The sequence below is a fragment of the Lissotriton helveticus genome, chromosome 2_1 (assembly GCF_964261635.1).
Source record: "Lissotriton helveticus chromosome 2_1, aLisHel1.1, whole genome shotgun sequence".
NCBI lineage: Eukaryota > Metazoa > Chordata > Amphibia > Caudata > Salamandridae > Lissotriton > Lissotriton helveticus.
Window position 1 is genome coordinate 1,220,429,069 of NC_136059.1, and position 24,516 is coordinate 1,220,453,584.

Genomic DNA, 24,516 nt, shown 5'->3' on the forward strand with positions numbered 1-24,516 from the left:
GTCTAAAAACAATTAATTGACAGCAGTGAAATGTGGCACATTGTGCTCCTAAAGTGCATAGATAAATGTTAGGAGATGGCACGGTAACTGCACGCAGAGCAAGAGCAAAAACAAGGCAGAGCGGGCTGGGGCATGGTCAAAATATACCCATGCTTCCTAAAAATAAATGCCAATTAACAAAACGAGATCTGTTAGCTGGCGGTGCAATTAAATCCGTGCGCATGTTGAGGGGGTAAAAGGGAAACTAACCTAAAGTGGCATCTTCTCGGAGCTTCTCCAGCTGTTGGTGCACTACAAAAATATGCCACTAGATGGCACGGTTCACTAGCTGTGGCCAAGACTTGCAAGACTTGCAAGACTTCAAATACAGCTGTAAACATATTCATATCCATGAAAAGTAATAGCATGTGGACACCAAATTCAGGATAGAGTTATTTAAGTGATTATTTTAAAAAGAAAATGAACAGGTCAAGCCATTTATAAATGTTTCAGCAGTAAACACACTCCTCCCCATTCAACATCGCTTTGTCACCCTATTTCAGCTGCAACATTTTTAGGTCTCGCGACCTATCGATGCGCGCATGCGCATCGAGCGGAGCGAGAATTCAAGTGGCGAAAACATCATGAAACCACCAGCTTTTTGCTGGTGTTTTCATGCAGTTCATGTGAACCACGTGAGCAAACATGCACGCGCATTCACGGCCAGGGCTTCTCCTCCCCTAATTATTCATGGCCGGCCGTACTTTCAGTTTCCCGCTTCTCCTCCCCTAATCATTCATTCCCGGCCGCTCACAGCACATCAAAGGGCTTCGCCCAGCGTGCGCTCTGCATTCTCTCCCCAGCCAGCTTCCCCCAGGCCGTGTTCCCTCATCCCTCGCACCCCCTCCTCCTTCAGGCCCCCACCATTTGCTTCCATTTGCTTTTGCTTGTTTTTAAATGAGGCCCTTCCTCTTCCTCTACTCATTCTTCCCCTCCCTCAGTTTATAGCCTTAATTTCTTCTCCGTTCAATTCTTTCCCATTCCTCAAGTCTTCTGTCCCCTTTCTTGCCTTCCTTCCTATTCCAAACATTATTCCCTCAGTTCCAGCGTTTCTTTTTCTTTCTTCCGTCGTCCCCTCCCATCCATCCGAACTCCCTAGCTTGCTTGCTCTCAGCCTTACTTCCCCGACTCCCTCCTATCATCCCTCCCGGTTTTATATCGTCTGGTGATTTCGTTTTGCGTATCCAGTGTTAATCACATGCATCCACGTTGTATTCTGTCGCTGGTCTTAGATTCCCCAACCTTGTGCATTAGTTTCTGTCAAACGAGGCAAGTCAGTCAGTGAGTGAAGCAGCGAGCGAAATAAACGCATACGATGCGTTGCCGCATCGTGGTTGTTATATGGTTTAACATGCTACACCAGATACATGGAAACCAGAGTTTCCACTGAATCAGTGTAAATTAAAGAAAAAACTAAATGTGTCATTAGAAAAATGTTGCATGAACTATTTCGCCAACAATGTTTCCGTTGTTTCTATTTTTCGTGCCACTTTCTCTCTGCTTTTTTTTTAATGAGGAAAGCCACACAAACCATCTCATCCTCAAGCAGTAGTACCCCCACCCCGTTTTGTGTGTCCTTATTCAGTGTTAGCATGTTGTCATTCGACCATGTGTATTATATTTTCTGAGTATATTTATACTTATTGTGTTAGGTTTTCCGGTCCCGCCTGCCTATCTATGTATCGGCGTTCAGAAAAACACAATTCTACCTGTACCTCTTCATCCGGGATACCATTTTTTTATGGAAACCAGAACATTATAAATATCTAACTAAATTTTGGTTTTTCACATTCCAAATAATTTTTGTGTATTCCATATTAAAAGTTCTATCCGCAGAAAAATAGCCTAGACAGTGTTTTCAAAGACATAATGTCCGGACACATATTGCTTCCTTTTTGCCCACGGAGGAGATTTCTAGAACCTTCCTTATTCCCCATGGGATTTTTTCGTGTCGTCTGGTTTGGCAATGAGATGCACGCGCTACGGATGGCGGCTTGTCGTTTGGGCCTGTGCCTGTAGTAATGCGTTTTGGTGTCAGAATTAACAAGCATTGGCATTGCCAATAGGTCTCGCTTGTGGGACCTTATAAGTATTTAGTTTTGCAGCACAATATCCTTGTTGCATAATCGGATATTGTGCTGCAAAACTAAATACTTATAAGGTCCCACAAGCGAGACCTATTGGCAATGCCAATGCTTGTTATGCATAGAGAATATTACTTTATTGAAATGTAATTGAAAAAGCAAATATACAGACTAGGGGCCATAGCAAGGGAAGTTGCGCTGCCTCAATACAGGACTGATCGCCTATTTGTATGTCTTTGCACTATATAAAGTGCATAAAGTACATGCCACAATTATGCAGATGACAGGCAAATTATCCTAAAAATTGAAAATCCCTACCTCACTCCTCCACACTGCGCTAGAGTCTTATTGATGATCAGCAACCAGCTTAAACTCAACTGTGTCAAAACTAACATCAAGACCTGGGAACAATGGAACAACCACAATCCCACAGCTAACATCAAGACCCGAGAACAATGGAACAGCCACTACCACACAGCTAACATCAAGACCTGAGAACAATGGAACAACCACAATCCTACAGCTAACATCAAGACCCGAGAACAATGAAACAGCCACTACCCCACAGCTAACATAAAGACCTGAGAACAATGGAACAGCCGCTACCCCACAGCTAACATCAAGACCTCAGAACAATGGAACAGTCGCTACCCCACAGCTAACATCAAGACCTGAGAAAAATGGAACAGCCGCTACCCCACAGCTAACATCAAGACCTGAGAACAATGGAACAGCCACTACCCCACAGATAACATCAAGACCTGAGAACAATGGAACAGCTTCCACCCCACAGCTAACATCAAGACCTGAGAACAATAGAACAACCGCAACCTCACAGCTAGCACCAAGACCTGGGAACAATGGAACAGCCACTACCCCACAGCTAACATAAAGACCTGCGAACAATGGAACAGGCGCTACCCAACAGCAAACATCAAGACCTGAGAACAATGGAACAGCCGCTACCCCACAGCTAACATCAAGACCTGAGAACAATGGAACAGCCTCTACCCCACAGCTAACATCAAGACCTGAAAACAATGGAGCAGGCGCTACCCCACAGCTAACACCAATCCCTGGGATCAATGGAACAGCCACTACCTCACAGCTAACATAAAGACCTGAGAACAATGGAACAGCTGCTACCCCACAGCTAACATCAAGACCTGAGAACAATGGAACAGCCTCTACCCCACAGCTAACATCAAGACCTGGGAACAATGGAACAGGCGCTACCTTGCAGCTAACACCAAGACCTGGGAACAATGGAACCACCGCTACCCCACAGCTAACCCCAAGACCTGGGAACAATGGAACAGCCACTACCCCACAGCTAACTCCAAGACCTGAGAACAATGGAACAACCACTACCCCACAGCTAACACCAAGACCTGAGAATAACAATGGAAACACCACTACCCCACAGCTAACATCAAGACCTGGGAACAACAGAAAAACCATTACCCCATAGCTAACACCAAGACCTGGGAACAATGGAACAACCATTACCCCACAACTAACACCAAGACCTGGGAACAATGGAACAACCATTACCCCACAGCTAACACCAAGACCTGAGAACAATGGAACAACCACTTCCCCACAGCAAACACCAAGACCTGAGAACAATGGAACAACCACTACCCCACAGTTAACACCAAGACCTGAGAACAATGGAACAGCCACTACCCCACAGCTAACCCCAAGACCTGGGAACAATTGAACAGCCACGATCCCACAGCTAACATCAAGACCTGGGAACAATGGAACAACCATTACCCCAAAGCTAACACCAAGACCTGAGAACAATGGAACAACGATTACCCAACAGCTAACACCAAGACCTGGAACAATGGAACAGCCACTACCCCACAGCTAACAGCAAGACCTGAGAACAATGGAACAGCCACTATCCCACAGCTAACATCAAGACCTGGGAACAATGGAACAACTATTACCACACAGGTAACACCAAGACCTGGGAACAATAGAACAACCATTTATCCACAGTTAACACCAAGACCTGGGAACAATGGAACAACCATTACCCCACAGCTAACGACAAGAACTGGTAACAATGGAACAACCATTACCCAACAGCTAACACCAAGACCTGGGAACAATGGAACAACCACTACCCCACAGCTAACACCAAGACCTGAGAACAATGGAACAGCCACTACCCACAGCTAACACCAAGGCCTGGGAACAATGGAACAGCCACTAGCCCACAGCTAACTCCAAGACCTGCGAACAATGGAACAACCACTATCCCACAGCTAACACCAAGACCTGAGAACAACAATGGAAACGCCACTACCCCACAGCTAACACAAAGACCTGAAAACAAAGGAACAACCACTTCCCGAGTACTAACACCAAGACCTGAGAACAATGGAACAACTGCTATCCCAGAGCTATGCGGGGATCAAGTATGAAGACCTATCAGTGACATTGGGAGAAGTGAGGAATCTCGAGTAACAACAGATTCCACCTTATCACTGATTCCATGTGGAGATTTCCACCCAGACTGTGGAGTCTCCCTATGGTAAAGTCTAGGGCAAATGTTAATAAAGTATTTAACACAAAAATAAATATTTAAACTATTTTTATAATAAACATTAATGTAAATTAATTTTATATATTTATATAACTGTGCAACAAAATATAAAATATGCAGCAACACTATTAACCTATTTTTAATGAATCTTTAATTAATTGAATGTACTACATTAAATTAAAATCATATTTCTGAATTTTAAATTAAAAAGACAATTACCACCTAAAGAAAGCATATTTTGCTATAATAATTACCAAAAGAGATGTATAGAAGTAATTAAACATTAGCTTAGATATATTTTAATAAAAATTATTGTTACACTAATCGTTAAATTTAAATAGGGTATTGATGTATTTTATACTTACATAATACATATGTGCTGCTTTTATATATATTTTAACGTTAAATTATAGATATTTATAGCTGTAACTATTGTAAATAAGTTAATTTAATGTAATTTAATTTAACATTATTTCACATGAGATTTTACTTTGATTTCCTACCTCCATCTATGGCAGGATGTTGGAGTACCAGTCATTGGCCATGAGTTATGAGTGGTGCTGGACTTACTACTGTTTTCTTCTTTTACTTTTAGTATTAACTTACACTAAGACTTTGTGAATAAGCAGCATAGTTAACTTACTCAAAAGTGTAAATTCCTCAAACGTGTAAGTTACCTTTCTTAGTCAGATCCATTGACTTTACTGTTAAATTTGGATTAGTGTCAGCACAGGCTGATGTTCCTACACCCAAGCAGTTACAGTGCAAGAAGGATCTCAATCTGAATGGCATCAAAGAAAGGTGGCTAGAAACACCGATGCAAGTGTCACAGCCAGTTAGAATTTTCAGGCCATCATCTACCACCTGCGGTATTGTTGTGCCTGGATCGAACTTTGGAGCAAACAGACAATACAGAATGTACAGATGTGCATTTAAATTTCTTATGTACCATTTTCTCAGAGAGTTTTATCCAAGGACAGAAGCTTTGGGAAGGCACTCAAATTTTCTAGTTTCTCCAGATAAAGGTATTTTCTTAGGAAAGGTGAGAAGGGCTACATTTCGTAGTAAAGGGGACAGACCGTGAGAAAAGGACCCATTGGGGACCTTTAGGGTTATCTGGCAAGAGTTTGGCGCACATTCACTTACTGATTGACTGGGATGGGTCAATATGTCGTCAGTGGATGATGAAGGCACACTGGCAGTAGGGTGTTTTGGTTTCTTAGAAAGAGAATCGTATTGTGCATTGTGAGGCAGAATGACACTATCAGCTCCAGGGTCCGACTGGCCTTTAGGGCAACCAGTCAGTGCCCAACCGGCTGGTCTGATAGTCAGTGTGAGGGCCCTGTTTTCTGGCTGCTTGTGAACCTGCTTTATGGTTTGCTAGGCCAGTTTGTACTGTTGATTTCCCTGATTTTGTAACAAACATTGCCTGCTGGAAGCTCAGGTCCATGTCGCCTGCCATACCTTGCAAAACACTTACACAGCATGTCTTTAAAATTTCAAAACAGCACCACTTTGCTAACATGGCCACTTATTTTTAGCTCTTTAATTCATTAACGGTGGCCACTTCTAGTTTAGTGGCTTGGCCTATAGTCTGTCTCAATCTGACCCTAATCCGCCCTGAATGACAACAGGGCAGACACTTGAAGACCTGAATGCAACAGAAACATTTTAACAAAAGCTGGCCCACCCTTTTTAACTTTGCAAGAGTCACATTTACCAAAGTTTGCATTTTTTTAACTATGCAAGGTGGCAGATTTTACAACTATGTAAAGCTCAAAAATATACTACAGACAACATATACAATAAAAAGTCAGCAATATGCAGCATTTAGAAAAAGAAAACATAAAACTAGCATAGGCAGTGAAATCTTGAGAGGCAATAAATTTACAAAAGGAAACAACGCATTTGCATTGTGATCCATATCAAATGATAGACAACGACTTGGGCAACATGAAAAGTTCAGTGGCCAACAGTTATATCGTGCTACATCGTGAAAGACCATGCAATAATCTATTTGAAGCAAACTGAATCCATATCATAAATTGTTGTAGTGTGTCATTGAATAAGAGCAAGTAATCACATTCACTACGACCACAAACTTACAAGGCGACCTCCAGGTTAAAGAGGTTACAAGAAGAGTAAAAGACAACAGATTATAAGCTCACCCCATACGAATCTTCTGGTGATGCTCAAGTGATTATCATAACTTCTCATTATATACGGCCAGAGCAGTAACAGATAGTATGTCATGCACCACTTACCTTGCTGTATGAGATACCATCAAACACAGATGTGATTTCATTTGGAGTAGAAACATTGACCACTATAGGATGTGAAGACTGCAAGGCATCATCTTTCATCACTGGAAGCACGTCATCACTTAACACCTGGTCAAACTGAAAAAGAAGGTTCAATTGTGAAATGGTGCTCCAGCAAAATGTGGCTGATAAAAAACCATAGCGACACTATATTGTTCGATTAAAGCAATAAAAGAACTGATAATCTAGGCATCTGCCTGAATGAGTCCAAGACCATTCTGAGAAAATATATAATTCTTTTGCACGACACGACTCCCACCTGCCTTTTTTAGGGGCGAAATGACTTACTTACAAAGAAACGAGTAACTTTGAGAGTCGCAGACCATAGGTGTACACTCTCAAAGCTATTTAAATCATACATTCTTATACATACAATTAGGGCTGATCAGAAGTGGGCCTGTAATTGCTTTCTGGCTGAAAACCCCTGCTTTCAGCACAAACTGAATCACAAGTTTTTAGGTTTTACATCATTCAGAATTACTAGTAGGTGAGGTACAACTTTGGCACCGTTTTTACCAATGAAAACCTACGGGTCAGAAACAGGGCTCTTTGTTGCTCAATTAAAGGTATCTTCTACAATGACCCACTAAATCTTTCAATTCTTCAATGAACAATGGTTGCTTAGTACCCGCATATGCTCAATATGTATTCGTATGATACACAGGTCCACATAAAATAGCAGAAACTACAGAACTGTACTTAACACAAGAACAAGATCTCAGATAGCAGAAACTAAAGAACTGTACTTAACACAAGAACAAGATCTCAGAGAGCCCCAGACACATTTTCAACAAGAGTTACTTATGCATCAATGAATGCAAGGTGACAAAAAACACAGCATCCTTTATTTCGATAGGTCTGAAGAATTTGGGGTAGTCCCCAAATCATATTAGGAAAGTCGAGAGCCCATGTGTGTGATATTATGCTAACCATTCATTCTCTAATGATGCTTCCATCTCAACAGGGATCTAGGATTACAGCTTTACACACACAGAAGCATGATTCAGCCCTTCCTCCAAGCCAACATTTATTATGATGCTTCTACCAGGTGGGTTTCAACATCCTTCCCTTGACAGACCCAAAAAAGCTGATGGGGGCATTGTTTTATTCTCAATGATTCCCTTATGTGGAAATGGTTTAACTGTCTCCGGTTCACCACTTATCAGTGCCTAACTGTGGAGATTTCTAACGTAAGATCTAAACTAGAGGCTTAATATTATTTATTGACCAAAAGGCAGTAAAAGATATTCGCTGACAAATTCATTGAGCATATGACTGACCAACACGTATTCTCTTGAGAGCAACATTTTCCTGGGAGATTTCAATCTCCAATGGGGCAGCATGAGGATACCCTCATGTCAGTACTAAATTCATTCATGCAGGTTAATGAGTTAAAAAAACCTTGCAAACTACTAAACACGCGTGTCCCATGCCTGACATGAGCATTAGTAGTTGAAAGGAACAGTGGTCTCAGGGAGGCCTCACAGGTCCTCGTGTAGCCTGGGCTACTATTACTAGGTGCCGTATTAATCTACAGAAACACTTTCAAAGGGAGTCCGAGCGGGACTCATTAAGCAATCTATGCCGGGACACAAGGCTCGAAATGCCATCACATTTATTAGCAGCATAAATGGTGTATCATTCAAAATGCAACAATAATAGTTCTGGTGCTCACACGAAAAAAGTGCAAGTGCGTGAAGTGAAAGTGCTTGGTGACATTAAAAGCTTTAAATCGCATTGACAACAAACTACCAAACTCCAATCTATTCAATTACAATGGAGAAGTTTTGGTTGTGAGGTCGACGGCGTTTCAATCTTGTTAACTAAAGATCATCATCAGGACTGTAGAGTGAGCAAGTAGAATATATAGAGGAAGAAAAATATTGGAGTAACCATGTGTCCCGAGTATAAGGACATTTTAAAGGTTGCACAATCTGTGATTGGAATAGTTACAACATTAAAGGGCGATCAATATATGCAATAACAGACAGTAATCTTTCATATGGCTTAAGCATGGTGACGCAAGAGGGTGGAAAATGAAAATTAGGAAACATGAGAAGGCAGAACTGAATTCCCATTAAGCATGAGTTAATGTGAGTTTTTTGAGGAGGGGAGTTGCAATTGATATTACTAGTCAAGGAAGACAATATAACACAGAGGCATCATATTAATAGTTGGTGATGACAGTGAAACACAGAGGCAATATGCTGAAGCCTGCACGGTTGACATTTCTAGTCAGGGAAGACAATATAACACAGAGGAATCATATTAATAGTCGGTGATGACACTGAAACACAGAGGCAATGTGGTGAAACCTGAGCGATGTCCGAAATTTAGAACCAACGGTAGTGGCGAGCTGACTAAGCGCAAGGTGAAGAAGGGTACGTGATGGTAGAGGAAGGAGTTGTATCCTATTTTGAAACATGCAAGAGAAACCTGCACAGAAAGAAACCAAGTACAGACCTAAGTTGGGGCGTCTCAATTAGAGGACGTGGGAATAATTCCTGAACGTGGAAGTAGCGTGGAGCCGATGCTCGGAGCTGGAGGAGCGAAGCAAAATGAATCAGGGTTCCTGAAAGGCAGAAGGCGAATAAGTGCCAAGGCGTAGTGACCTCAAGGGCATCAACGTGGCCGCAAATTACTTACGGGGTGATTTCAATTCCAGGGAGCAGGGGAGGGAATCGTCGGCAGCGAGGAACAATCTAAAAGTAAGGGAAGTAGGTCAGGACATGACGAGGAGAGCAGACAAACTCTGCCGAAGAATGGACTCAATACTTTCGACGAATGGAACATGATTCTGTAATTCCCTGCTAGCTGCTATAAGTCCAATTGTATATAATATACCTGTACCTGTTTTTATCATGTATATAACTAAAGTCACTACTTTTAACTGTCTTACTTATCTATCCAACCTCTACCATTAGGGCCAACTCTGGGCCACTGTCTGGGCCTCCTATGGCCCCTCAACTCTACTCCATGGGCATTCAGAGCCTCCTTGAATCGTGTATCTACCTGTAGACTCCCCACATGGAGCTACCACTATGTCATGCAACATGCTAGCTGCATCATACTCTAAATAGATATCATGAAGCAACCTACTCCTGTGTATTGATTATCCCTCCTGCGTCGCACGTTCCCACACCTGTTTCACTCCTGGTCTCCAATGCGGATTACTACCACGTACCTACCCAATATGGCCGCCACTCTAAGTCATCTTGCTCACGGCGGAAGCACTAGATTAGATCAGCATCACTCTGCGCATGCGCGCCGGCGCACGCGCAATGATTTACCAGGCTCATTTCTCCCTCAGGCATCCACCAGATTCACATCGGCTGAACTTCGCTCCCTTAAGATTTACTCAGAATACTCCGGACTCACCCCGGTCCACAAGTAAGTGCATTGTCCCGCTTAGCCTTCAGCAGAGTTGGTCTGCTCTCCTTGTCATGTCCTGACCTACTTCCCTTACTTTTGGATTGTTCCTCGCTGCCGACTATTCCCTCCCAGGCTCCCTGGAATTGAACTCACCCCGTAAGTAATTTGCGGACACGTTGATTCCCTTGAGGTCACTACGACTTGGCACTTATACCCCTTCTACCTTTCAAGAACCCTGATTAATTTCGCTTTGCTTCTCCAGCTCCGAGCATCAGCTCCACGCTACTTCCACGTTCGGGAATTATTCCCACGTTCTCTAATTGAGACGCCGCAATTTAGGTCTGTACTTGGTTTCTTTCTGCGCAGGTTTCTCTTGCATGCTTCAAAATAGGATACAACTCCTTCCTCTACCATCACGTACCCTTCTTCACCTTGCGCTTAGTCAGCTCGCCACTACCGTTGGTTCTAAATTTCGGACATCGCTCTGGCTTCACCACATTGCCTCTGTGTTTCAGTGTAATCATCGACTATTACTATGATGCCTCTGTGTTATATTGTCTTCCCTGACTAGTAATGTCAACCGCGCAGGCTTCAGCATGATGCCTGTGTTATATTGTCTTCCTTGACTAGTAATATCAATTGCAACTCCCCTCCTAATGGGAATTCAGTTCCGCCTTCTCATGTTTCCTAATTTTCATTTTCCGTCCTCTTGCGTCATCATGATTAAGCCATATGAAAGATTACTGTCTGCCCTTACATATATTGATCGCCCTTTAATGTTGTAACTATAACAATCACAGATTGTGCAACCTTTAAATTGTCCTTATACTCGGGACACATGGTTACTCCGATATTTTTCTTCCTCTATAGATTCCACTTGCTCACACTACAGTCCTGATGATGATCTTTAGTTAACAAGATCGAAACGCCGACGACCTCACAACCAAAACTCCTCCATTGTAACTGAATAGATTGGAGTTTGGTAGTTTGTTGTCAATGTGATGTAAAGCTTTTAAAGTCACCAAGCACTTTCACTTCACGCACTTGCACTTTTTTCGTGTGAGCACCAGAGCTATTATTGTTGCATTTTTAATGATACTCCATTTATGCTGGTAATAAAAGTGATGTCATTTGGAACCTTGTGTTCCGGCATACATTGCTTAATGAGTCCCGCTCGGACTCCCTTTGAAAGTGTTTCTGTAGATTAATACGGCACCTAGTAATAGTAGCCCAGGCTACACGAGGACCTGTCAGGCATCCCTGAGACCACTGTTCCTTTCAACTATGTATACAACCCCTGGTCTTACTACGGGGGTACCCTTGTTTTTGACAAATGTGACATGAGCATTAGAGCACTAATTAATCTTTAAACATTTGTTGTAATTCTGGTTAGACGACTATTTTAGACCTAAAAAGTCCTAACAGTAGGACAGCATCTGCATGCTAAACATAAAACGGATATGGTAATCCCCAGAGACATCGAATGTATTGAAAACAACACTTTAAAGCCCATAATTAGCTCTGTGCAGATATCTCAAAAACCTAACGCTAATACCTCCTCCTTAATAGAACAATCTACTAAGAAAGCCAGCATCATTGACGAGCTTTCCGCCAACCGTACAAGATCTAAGAAAGTAGAACATAGGTACAATAACAATGTAAACAATGTATGAACAACTTTATAGACCACCGAGGGAAGGTGGAGAAAATACCCAATTTCCTCCCACCTCCTCCAACTCAAATCCAATATGAAGTCACTATATCAGGCACAATCATCCCTCAAAAGCTAAGGAAGAGAAAAAAACATCCAAGGGAATTATCCTAGGTCCTCCAGATTCGATCAAATGAGACCACCCCACTAACCCTTACTGATTCTAAATGCAGTGAGCTGACGCCTCGCTTCTCCAACAACATAAAGGCGGCAACCAGAAATGATATAGCTTTAACCACATTGCCTTTTGAAACAAAAAGGTCTGCATTATAATGGATTATAATCCCCCCCATTGCAACTGATACAACAAAGTAGTTGCCAACAATAAGCCATCAAGATAACCATCTGTTACTTACAGGCATCCCTAAATCAAGATGAGCACTTCTGAAAGCAGTTCTCCATGGAGTTGGGAGAATTATCTCTGATAAAAAGGAATCTGAGTGTATTTGCTACCTCCCTCGAAGGCCTCCTGTGAGTGATGTTTCATCTACAGAACAGCATGCGTTCCATCAATGCAGTTCACCTGAACTCCCCTGAATACCCGACTCAAATAATTCAGGAATTCGAAGGTGTCCTAACGGCTGACCCATTGAGATAATACTGGAAGTGCTCCGCCATCACATATTAAAATGGCCTCCTCAATCTCAGTAGCTAGGATGGACCTCAAACAACACCTAAGTAAGTTTTCTCATCCAACTTGAAACCAGTTTGAGTTACAGTGGCAGCTACGTTAGCCCTCCTCACTTTATCCCCATCTCATGGTTTTTCTGCTGTCGTTTTGTAACCACTTGCTTTCTCATTCACTGTAACCTCTTTATGGGATGTGTTTGATTTCTCTAATATGTTTTGTACTTAAATGAATGAAATGAAAATAAAATTTGTAGAGGGCGACAATCAACCGGGGGTATCTAGGCGCAAAATAGAATCTGACAGGCTCAGAAAATCTACAAAATGGCAGAATTATTTGGAAAAAAGGCAAGTTTTTAGAACTTTCCTAAACTCTAGTAAGTTAGTTTTGAATTTTAGTTCTGCAGGAAGAGAATTCCATAATCTTGATGTGCATAAAATGGAACCTCTCCCACCCCAGTTGGCTTTCTTTAATCTGGGGATTACCAGATTTCCACTTGTGGATGTTCGCAATGAGAGGTAGCATGCATATGATCATGGGGATCCATGATCATATGCATGCTACCTCTCACCAAACTTTAACCTCTCCAGGGTACTGTATTTATGTGGTTTTTATTTTTTGTAAGCATAATAGTTATCGCAAATAGTGTACAACTACTGATGACTTGGTAACAAAATTGTTGATAGATATATTAATGTAAAGCGCTCTGATAACCCACTCAGGGTTATGTTCGCGCTATAAAAACACCCCCAAAATTATTATTTTTTTAAACTGAGCGCGTTGGTATCGGTAAAAATGCTGTATAAAGTAGTCTGGGCCAACAGCATGTTGTGCCCTGAAGGCAATAAAGAGTGCATTAAACTGTATACATTTGTCAATGGGGAGCCAGTGTAGTTGAATGAGTGCTTGAGAAACAGAAGTATGGTTAGGAATGCCCAGCAGTAGCCTGGCTGCGGCGTTCTGTAGTGTTTGTAACTTATGTACAAAACGTTTTTGGATATTAATAAAAAGTGCATTTCCATAATCTACTTTGGATGAAATTAAAGTTGTAACTACCCTCTTTTGCAGGCTCGGTGGGTTAAAAGGTAAATTTTCCTTAAGATTTTAAAAATGAGGAAGTGATATGATTAATTTGTCCTTCAAAGGATAGCATGGTATCAATAATCACCCCCAGGTTTTTTATTTTTTACCTGGGGGTAGGCAGACTCCCTAGTTCCTGGGGCCACCACTTGTTTGACCAAAAGGAAGTGTTGTTGCCAAACAGTAGGACTTCCTTTCTTAGGAGTTCAATTTCAGGCCATTTCTGCTCCTCCAGTTACCAACATGGAGTATGCAGTTGTGGAACTTGGTAGCCTTGGTTTCAGGATTGTTGGTGACGGAGACAACGATCTGTGTGTCATCCGCATTTGAAACCAGGGAAAAGCCAAATGATTTAAGTAAGGCTGCAAGTGGGGTAACGTAAAGATTGAACAAGGTAGGACTCAAGGGTGAACCCTGAGGGACTCCACAAGGTAAAGAGAAAGCTGGTGAGGTGAAATAACCTAGGGAGACTGTTTGAATGTGGTTGGTCAGAAAAGAAGTCAGGAACATGAGTGCGTTATCTTTGATCCCAATTGATTCAAGTCGATCAATGAGAAGAGCATGGTTGACTGTATCAAATCCAGCGGATAAGTTCAGAAGGATCAGCGCCGCATTTCCCCGCGGTCTATTGTTTGCCTAATTTCTTCCGTGGCTGTAATCAGCACCAGTTTGGTGCTGTGATGACTTCGAAAACCAAACTGTGTAGAATCCAAACTCTTGTTTTTTTCTAAGAAGATGGCTAATTCATTATTGATGATTTTTGCGACCAGTTTGGCAGGGAATGGTAATCGAGTTCTTGGTCTAAAGTTGTTGGGGTCACTAGTGTCTAAGTTAGCCTTTTTTAATAATGGCAGAATAGACCCTACCTTCCAATCTTTTGGAAACAAACCTACTTCAAGGAGATTGTTAAAAATGGCTGTGAGGTGTGAGGCTATCACCTCTGGGGCTAAGTGAATTGTTCTGGCTGACAAGGGTCCTGTGTAGAGCCTGATTTGATCTGCATCAGTATTCTTTGCGTCTGATCGACCTATAGAGACCCAAAGTGAGCTCGAACACTGATATTGTGTATGCCCTTCGGAAATTTAGAATCTAAGTCAGCCATTTGGCTCAAGTTTAGGAAGGAATTATAGACAGACTTTACTTTATCCTAAAAGTGAAGTGCTAATTTATTAGAGAATTGTTTTTTTTTTGTTTTTTTTTTTATTGAAAGGAAACAGACATACAGAAAAACAAATCAAACCTCACAAGGCAGAAACATAATAATACATTGTCGTGGGTCCGTGCGGGCAGAGCTCAAAGGCTAGATGAATACAATGCAATCGGATAGGACGGGGACAGGGGCAGACAAGGAAACAGGCGGAATTATTGACCATAGATGACGAGGGAATGCCAATCAGGGGGACGAAGACACATCAATGGTTACATCCTGCGGGGGAGTACATATATTACCATGATAGGCGTTCCATTGGGACCATATTCTACCCCATTTCTTGGGCCGTCCCCGGGAAAGGTACACAGTCTTCTCCCGGAACATACAATAATCCATGTTTTCTTTCCACTTGGATAAGGTAGGTGGTTTATGCGAACCCCAGAGCTGGGCAATGTCCCTCTTCGCGACCATATTCCCGAGGGTCGCCCATATGATCTGTGCTGAGCTGTAGTCATTAGGCTCCCAAACATTCAGCAAACAACGCCTGGCCTCGGGCAGCAGGGACAAACCTGTGACAGCTTCCATGACATCATGCACTTGGGACCAGAACCAAACCATCTCCGGGCATTCCCACAATATGTGGAGAAAGGAACCAGACATCCCACAGCCACGCTTACATAATCCATCCAAGGAAAAGCCCATTCGAACCAGACAAGGCCCCGTTACATACACTCGATGAAGTATCTTAAGTTGGACGAATCTCAAACGAGCAGGAATGGCGACCTCCCTGGGCGAGGACAAAGCAGATTGCCAGTCCTCATCGTCCAATTCAAGTCCGTCAGCACACCACGCAGCCCGGAGGCGGACCAGCAAGTCAGCTCTGTTGTTAATGAGTTTCTTATAAATCAATGAGACCGTGCTGTCGGGCACATGACCATCCAGAATGCGGTCCTCCAGAGGGGAAGACTCCGGAATATCAGCACCCGAAGCAAACACAGACAACAGAGCATGGTGGATCTGGGCGTACCTAAAGAATTCATTGTCACCGAGCTCATACTCCACTCGCAGCACATCAAAGGACTTGACAGTACCCTTTGACCACAGATCGCCCACTCTGCTGATACCAATCATATCCCATTTATCAAAGCCTTTCGTTTTCCACAGATGGCCCAAGCATTCCGAATCATACAAAGGGGTGGCCCGAGTAAACCTGCCACACCAACCCAAGGCCGCATTCGCATCACGCCACACTCTCACTGCAATCTTAGTGGGACCGGTCAGTGTTCCACGGAGACCACCAGAGTAAAACGCTCTGCTAAAGGTCCCCCCTGACAAAATGAACCTATCCATGGAGAACGCCGGGGCAGGGCCCGGTGCGTAGGTCGCATGATTAATCGCACTTAACTGGGATGCCCAGTAATAACGTCTGATGTCCGGGAGGGCTATACCGCCGTCAAACCACGGAAGCGTGAGTTTAGAAAGAGCAATGCGGGCACGCCCATCCCAGACCAGCTGTCTCTGTAGGCTCTCCACTTCACGAAAATAGCCCGAGGGAATCGGGTCAAAGGAATTCTGAAGTGCGTACAAAAATCGAGGCAGAGGCATCATTTTGAAAAGCGCCTCTCTACCGAGGGGCGACAACGGCAACCTACGCCAGCGAGCCACATCAAGCGTGAGCCGCTGAAGGGGGGGTAATAAATTAAGCTCATAACGCCTGGAGGAGTTCAAGGAAACATAAATCCCCAAGTACTTGAAACCGGTCTCCGTCACGTGAATCGGAAATCTACGCGGCAGTGGAGGAAGGTCTCCGGCCAAAACGTAGATGCAGGATTTAGCCCAATTGATAACAAGACCGGTGTTCTTTCCAAAAGAAGTAAGAACATCGAAAAGTACATTAAGGGACTTTTTAGGGGAAGGGAGATATAAGAGGATGTCGTCCGCGTATAGCGAGACTCGATCCTCAAAATCAGGAGACCATCGGATGCCTCGCATACATGGTCCCCAGCGGAGCCACTCAGCCAAAGGTTCGAGAGCGAGAGCTAAAAGCAAAGGGGACAGTGGACAGCCCTGCCGGGTACCCCGTCCAAGCGTAAAAACGCTAGACACTCTTCGATTAACAACCACCTGGGCCAGGGGACTCTCATAAAGAAATTTCACCCAGGCTATGAAACCCGGCCCAAACCCGAACTTCAAGAGGGCCGCCCAAAGGTAGGGCCACTCGATAGTGTCGAAGGCCATGGTAGCGTCAAGAGAAGCCAAAATGGCCGGTTCAGTAAGCGTCTCGGCTCTCGCGAGAACACCGTGGAGTCTGCGCAGATTCAAAGCAGTGTTGCGGTGCGGGATAAAACCGGATTGATCTGGATGGATCAAGTCCCCGATCACAGTTACTAAGTGATTAGCCAATAGTTTAGCCAAAATTTTGGGTTCGGCATTGAGTAAAGAAATGGGTCTGTACGGAGTACAACGATCCTGGGGCTTACCCTCCTTGGGAATGACGACGATAGTAGCGAGTCGTTGGTCCAAGGGGAGGGAGCCAGACTCAAGGGCTTCAAGGAACATGTCCCGTAAATAAGGCGCCAGTTTGTCGGGTCGCAGCTTGTACAATTCAATGGGCAAGCCATTGGGGCCCATCGCCTTACCCAAACGGAGGGAACGAATAGCCACCGCAATTTCATCTACAGAAAGCGGAGCATCCATGAGGACTCTGTCAAAGTCAGAGAGGGGAGGCAAAGCAATGTCCCGCAACGGCAATCGGGAGTCTTCCTCATCCCTATCACAAACGGAGGTGTACACTGTCTCGAAGTGATCCGCAAAACACTGAACGATCCCCGCTGGGTCAGTGACACACTCACCACAAGGCAGCTCAATCATGGGGACCACACGATTCACTCTCTCTTTCTTGTCCAACCACGCAAGCAATTTACCCGCTTTATCACCCACATCATACATTCATCCCTGCTGCTCCCTATACATCACTTTCGCAGCATCCGTTACAAGAGCCTTGTAGTCAGCTTGTTTCAAAGCAAGGGAGTGCAACTTGGCACCAGAGACGCCCATCCGAAGATCGTCCTCCAAAGAGGCTATCTCAGATTCCAAGCGCACAACCTCCACATTTGCAGCCTTCTTAGCAGCAACAATCAAGGATAAAGACTGACCACGTATAACAGTTTTAAATGCTTCCCATAACGAAACAGCAGAAGAAACAGACCCCACATTGTCGTCGAAATAATGCTCGATAGCTTTAACAAGGTCTGAGCGGGTCTTGGGGTTACAAAAGTACCACGGGTTAATAGGAGCAACTCTACCCTCATCGCCCGCCCCTACCTCATACCGGAGCCACAAGGGGGAGTGATCGGAAATACCCCTAGGGAGCTGACGAATTTCTCTGATGGAGGAGGATTGGACCGCCGGCATTAAGAAATAGTCTAATCTAGAAAGGCTGCCGTGTGCACCAGAGTGGAAAGTGTACTGCAACTGTGTAGGGTGCAGCAGCCTCCAGGCGTCTACAAGCCCAAAGGTCTCTAACAAATCACTCAACCACCTTTGCGCCCTGGGTAGATCCCTGGGAGGATGACGATCAGAGGTGCCAGAAACCACCGAATTCAAATCCCCACCCAGAATCAGGAGCCCCTCGGGGAGGTCCAAAAGGGCTCTACACAGATCGGCATAGGTTAAAGCCTGCAGACCCGGGGGAAAATAGAATGAAAGTATGGACAGTGTCTTCCCCTCCCACCTGCCAGTGAGCCCCGCATAGCGCCCCCTGTCGTCAAGTCTCACTTCGTCAATTGCAAAAGGGAGAGAGGACCGAATGAGAATACCAGCCCCACTGGACCCAGAAGTAAACCCCGCGTGGGCCACCAACCGATAACCGCGCCTATTCATTGCCTGACAAGCGTTGCCTATTAAATGCGTCTCCTGTAGGAGGACAATATCGGGGGAATGACGCCTGAGGAATCGCAAAACAATACTTCGCTTAATTCTGTCCCCTAATCCATTGACATTCCAGGATAACAGTCTCAACTCGCCACCCCCCCATCCCCGAAAAGTAGAAAGAGCAGGACCCACATAGAACCACACGATCAGTGCAAGTGAGCAAAACAATACGATGCCTCGTGAGTACACAAAAACACACACACACCCCCCCACCGCCCCCAACTCGAACATGTTACTCCCCCCACCCTGCACCCCTGCGTAAGACTAATAAGCCACCTCAACTTGCAGTGTGCCTGTCGCCCCATTACTAAACTAAGCTACGCAAAGAACCCAGGAGGAGGAAGAGTCCCCATTCACCCCCCACCACCCCCAGGCTGATCTAGGCCTAACAAAAGACCCAAGTCCAGACTCAGCTGAAACAGCAGAAAAGTTCAGATGCCGGGATCCACAAGTGAAGTCCTCATTCCGCCACACCCCCGTCGGCGCCTCCGGGGTGCCCAGTATGTTCCTTTCTTATAGGCAGAGAGTCAAGCCAGTCACTGACATTTTTAGGGCGATCAAAAAAGAACACACGTTCCCGATATTCAATCCGGAGCCTGGTAGGGAACAACAAGGAGTACTTGAGACCCATGTCTTGCAATCGCTTCTTAACTCCCTGAAATCCAGGTCTTTGTTTTTGGACAAGCGGCGAAAAGTTAGGATAAAAAGAAACGGAGGCATTTTCAAAGTTCACTGGGCCCTTGTCCCGTGAGGCCTGTAGGACAGCGTCCCGGTCCCGAAAGGGGAATAACCGGGCAATAATGAGCCTCGGGGGGGCACCTGGCTTAGCCTTCCCGCCGGGGACGCGATGAGCGCGCTCAACCGCAAAGAACTTGCTGAGTCCAGCGGGAGAAAGATAGTTGGCAATCAAGTCCTCCACCAAGAGGTCGACCCCCATAATGTCGGGATTCTCCGGGACACCAATAAGGCGCACATTGTTACGACGGGCCCTGTTTTCGTAGTCCTCGAGACGACGAGCCAGTAGGTCATGCGAGGAATGCAGATTGCCTCTGTGACATCCGCAGTAAGACTAGAAGTCTTCAAGCGCAATGACTCGACCCTTTCATTGGTCTTCGACAGATCCGCTCTAATCAGCGTAATGTCAACGGCCACCGTGTCAATCTTGGAGGCTAAGGCCTCGTACTGCTGTCCCATAGAGGCCTGCATGTTGGCTATGGCTCCCATGACGTCCTGCAAGGATGGGTCCGAGGACACTGAAAAGAGGGTCTTAGGGTTATCCGAAGCACGGCCAGCAGCGCCGGGCGACCCCCTGACCTGCAAGTGATCCATGATGTTAGTCTGATTTTGGCCACCACGGAGAGGTGCCTTATTCTTGCGCTTCTCAAGAGGCTGTCCGGTGGCCATTTTGGAAAAGGGACCCCGAAGGGGTCCCTGCGATCTGGTGAAAATGGCCGGGCGCGGAGTGTCCAGACAGTCGATAAGACTAGTTCCGATGGTTGTGGACACAAGAGGGCTGAGTTGTAGGCAGTTAGCCGGGCCAGTACCAGGGAGCAAGGAGACAACAGGCCAGCCGAAGGTGGTGCAAGGCTTCACCCCTGCCAATCAGAGCCGGGAGCAGAAACCAAAACCGAAAGTCAGGAGGGGTCGACCAGAGGGGACCCCTGCAGCCGTTGTTGATCAACTACTCCACGGCCCGTCCCGCAACCGAGCCCCCGGTCCACCTCGGGGGGGGGGGCCTCAAAAAGTAGAGACGATGCAAAAGTGGACCCCAGCGTCCAAATTCAATTTTTCAAAGTGTACGAAGATCAGCAAGGATGTGCGAACAAAAGCCCGATCTCGAAATCAGGATGTTGTCAGGATATTCGTGAAGGGCGGCGCGGGTCCGGGGAGCTCTGTGCTCACGTGACCATCTTGGATGCCCGCGAAGCTCCTCCCTATTAGAGAATTGTTGATCGATATTTGGGTTTATAGGATCAGGAAGTTTTGATAATTTTTTAACTGTTGCGAAAAGTTCCTTGGAGGAGTTCATCGCTCCTTCAATTTTTGTTGCAAAATAGTTCGTTTTTGCAATTAAAATACGTTTTTTGTAGCTCTGCAGATTAGTTAAATATATTTATTTGTCTGCTGGTTTAAGCTGAGATCTCCATTTACATTCTGACCTCCTACATTCCAGCTTTGTTTCCCTGAAATCGTTGTTGAACCAGAGTTCGGAAGGATTGTTTTGTTGGAGCTGAGCCAGCGACAGGTCCAGCCAATGACGGCAGTTACGAATGGCTGTGTCCAAATCAGAGGAAACCATAGGAGTTGATTGGACAAGGAAGGCGTTGAGCTTATCAGCATCAATAGCGCTCCACAGGCACAGAGTAGTATTCCCTATTTGTGGGTTTGTTTTTTCTGCCTCAGGTAGTCGATTTATCTTGAACAGAATAGCTTTGTGGTCTGACCAGGTCATAGGGAGTGAGGATACCCAGTGAAGCTGATGATTATCCATGAAAATGCCATCCAAAAGATGACCAGCTTTGTGTGAGGACCCGTCAACGATTTGTGTTAGTCCTTCGCCCGCCATATGATCCAGTAGATTGATTGAGTCTGGATCGAGCGAATTCTCCATATGGAAATTAAAGTTGACTAAAATAGTGAAAACTGCAGCATCCACTTTTTGTTCTATGAGACTACCAACGGATTGAGTGAAAGTTGATCTAGAACCTGGTGGTCTTTATATAAGAAGTCCTCTAAAGGAAGAGTGACTATCGAGTTCAATTTTAAAATGTATGGATTCACAGAGTGGTATATTAGGAAGAACTTTAAAAATAGTTTCAAAATGATCTCTAAATATCACTGCATGGCCACCACCCTTTTTTTGGGGGCCAATTATCTGAGTATCCTGAAACCTACTGGTAGCGCTGATATTAGGCCCGGGTCCGATGTTAAGTCTGCCCAAGTTTCGGTGATAAAGGCCAAATCAATATTCTGGTTTTCCATGAAGACCAGATATATTGTTACTTTTTTAAACATGAAAATGTTATCTCTAGTACTCTCCCATATATAATGTTAAGGTGTTGATATTTAATCAGCTGGGTTGACAAGAATTATTCAGTCTGTAATCATTCAAACTAAACTTGTTGCAGTTCACTTTTTGAAACTATGTGCTGAACAAATGTTTTGGCAAGCACACTCGCACCCCTGACATAGGAATTCTACCAAAACTACAACTACCCAAAAAGCTAGATCTTGAAGAACATGGTGGAATTGATGTGGAAATGCCACATTGTTTCCTGAATACTACACTTTAAACCCTGTTGGTCTTGAATTTATTATATAGCTCAGTAGATACCGTAAAAGCTAAGCGGGACACTCTTAAATAGGTGTAAAAACTCTGGGAGGCCTACTCATAGAGAGATATGGAAACCAGGATGAGACGAGGTCCTTCCAGAAACAATGGCACTGGCACCTTCTTCTTGAAGATCATATGGACAAGCTGTTTGGGTGAGGATGAAGGGCTCATTGGATTTGGAGGGGAGGGTGCAGATCCACAAACTACTTGTTGCCACAGAAAGAATATGACTCACGCCATTTCTGGGATGTGTAAGTTTATGCTTGGAAGTGTGACTTTCAAGCCACCACCCAAAAGAAGTCTGACTTAAAGGGAAATTGACAACCAGGAATGAGGGAATGCAACACAGGCAATTCTCAACTCAGATGGATAGACAACACTCAGGCATGACCATACATGTCGGTTCATGATAGTTAAAGGCAACATTTGCTGGTTTTAATTTTATGGGGTGGGAAAGTGCTGGGAAGAAGACACAGGTGGAGGACAGAACTGAGCAAAAGGCTAATAATCACGTTGATTCCCATATCTCAATAACACCAACATGTTTAAAACAACTTGTCCTAATGTCAAAGGTTCAAACTCTTCAGCCAAGAGATTAGCAGTTAATATTCTGGTAAAACACAATGCCACTAACATATGCTTACTGCATGAGACCCACCTGATCAAACAGGACTTGCTTAAAATTACATTGAAATTCTTTCCCATTCAGTTCTTTGCCTCATCTAACATAAAGAAGGCTGGTGTGGCTAGATCATGTAGCCTTACATTTTATGGAGTGGTAAAGTCAGCGGTCCCTGCCAAGGCAAGGAGGATTTTGGGATTGATAATACAGGTTGGAACAAAACTCTCCACTAAAATGAACCTATGTGACCCAAACATTGCCCAGGAGGCTTTCCTAAAAAACGCAATCTCCAGAGCCTTGGAATATATAATAGGTGGGCTGAATAGTGGGGGTTTTGAACCTGGTCTTGGGTGACACCAACGGCAAATCCCATCAAAGATTTGGGGGGGGGGTAGCAAACCCTTGCTTTAAGGACATGTTGGGTGACAAAGGCCTGGTGGACAAATAGAGAGGCTTTTACCCTGACAAAATGGAATATACTTTTTATTCAGCAGAGCATAAGGCCTATGCTCTTTTTACTATTTCCTCATTGCCTCTAGGCTGATGTTAGATGTTACAGAGATTTCCATAGACCTCAGGACTCTTTCGTACCATGAACCAATGACTATCAACATACTCACACCGCAATACACACCCATGTGCCTAATATGGAGGCTCAAAATTAACCACCTGCATAACCCAGTAGTGCGCACAGAAACGGGGAAGGAAATAACAAGATTTAAATGACACACAAGATGTCTCTTCTTCCACTTTTTAGGACGCTCCCAAAGCTTATCTCAGGGGCATGTTAATAGCAGCAGAGTCCCTACTAATATGGATGAAAGCCAAAGCCAGAGCCTTGCTAGAATCTCAGCAAGTGAACTTAGAATGACAAGGGGTGAGACCAGAAACATGTGTCCAACGTTTGGGAACACACAATAGGCAACGCAACAAATTCATTCTAATACAAGTCTATAAAAAGCGGTGTCTGCTTTTTACCACAAAAGTCAAGTAAGGTTTCATCAAAGGTACCCTTTTTAGAAGAATAAATTATCAAAGGAATGATTTATTCAATTCTACTTTTTCTCGGAGAACTGATCTATGGATTGCAAATGATGTTCAGGTTGAATGCAATCCTGCTTTGACAACTGAATCTGGCTGAAAAAACAGGTCTGGATGACCAAGCTCCACAAAAGTGGAGCTGAGGTAGTTGAGCCAGGTAATTTTTTATAACAGGCCAACACTGAGACTGTACTCGATAATCGCCCAGTTGCATCAATTTTCTAGCTTGAGACAGATAGAGATCTACAATATAATCCTAGTTCAGCTCTTCATGTGAAATACACGAAGAGCTTCTATAGTGCAATGAAAGAATATGTCTCAAGAACATTTTTGGTACATTTAGGGAATTAGCATATCCCCCAGACATCTGATCCTTATGTTGTAATAGCTACACATTTAGTTTGCCAGATTTTGATCCTTGCTTGCATAAGGTTATAACGTATTACCTAACAGTGAAGCAAAATCCAAGACAGTTGAGATGGAGCTACAAAATAGTTGTCTTTTGCTAGTGTGTTAACTAGTCTAGTTATTGAAAGAATCAAAAGGTACCTCCAAATAAGAACAGGACTGAACCTAGCTAATAAGATGCACCTTGATTTTAAATACTCTAGACTGATATAGGGCCCACAACCATAATATGT

At 44.2% G+C, this 24,516-nt stretch overlaps 1 protein-coding gene across 2 annotated transcripts in view; it reads right to left on the reverse strand.

Moving 5' to 3' along the window:
* ENPEP (glutamyl aminopeptidase) overlaps positions 1–24,516 on the reverse strand; it is a 297,126-nt gene that overhangs the window by 144,517 nt on the left and 128,093 nt on the right. For both annotated transcript variants that reach the window (XM_078676092.1, XM_078676093.1), the window contains exon 7: positions 6,948–7,082. In XM_078676092.1, coding sequence (XP_078532218.1) covers positions 6,948–7,082 — 135 coding nt within the window. The remainder of the gene's footprint in view (positions 1–6,947; positions 7,083–24,516) is intronic.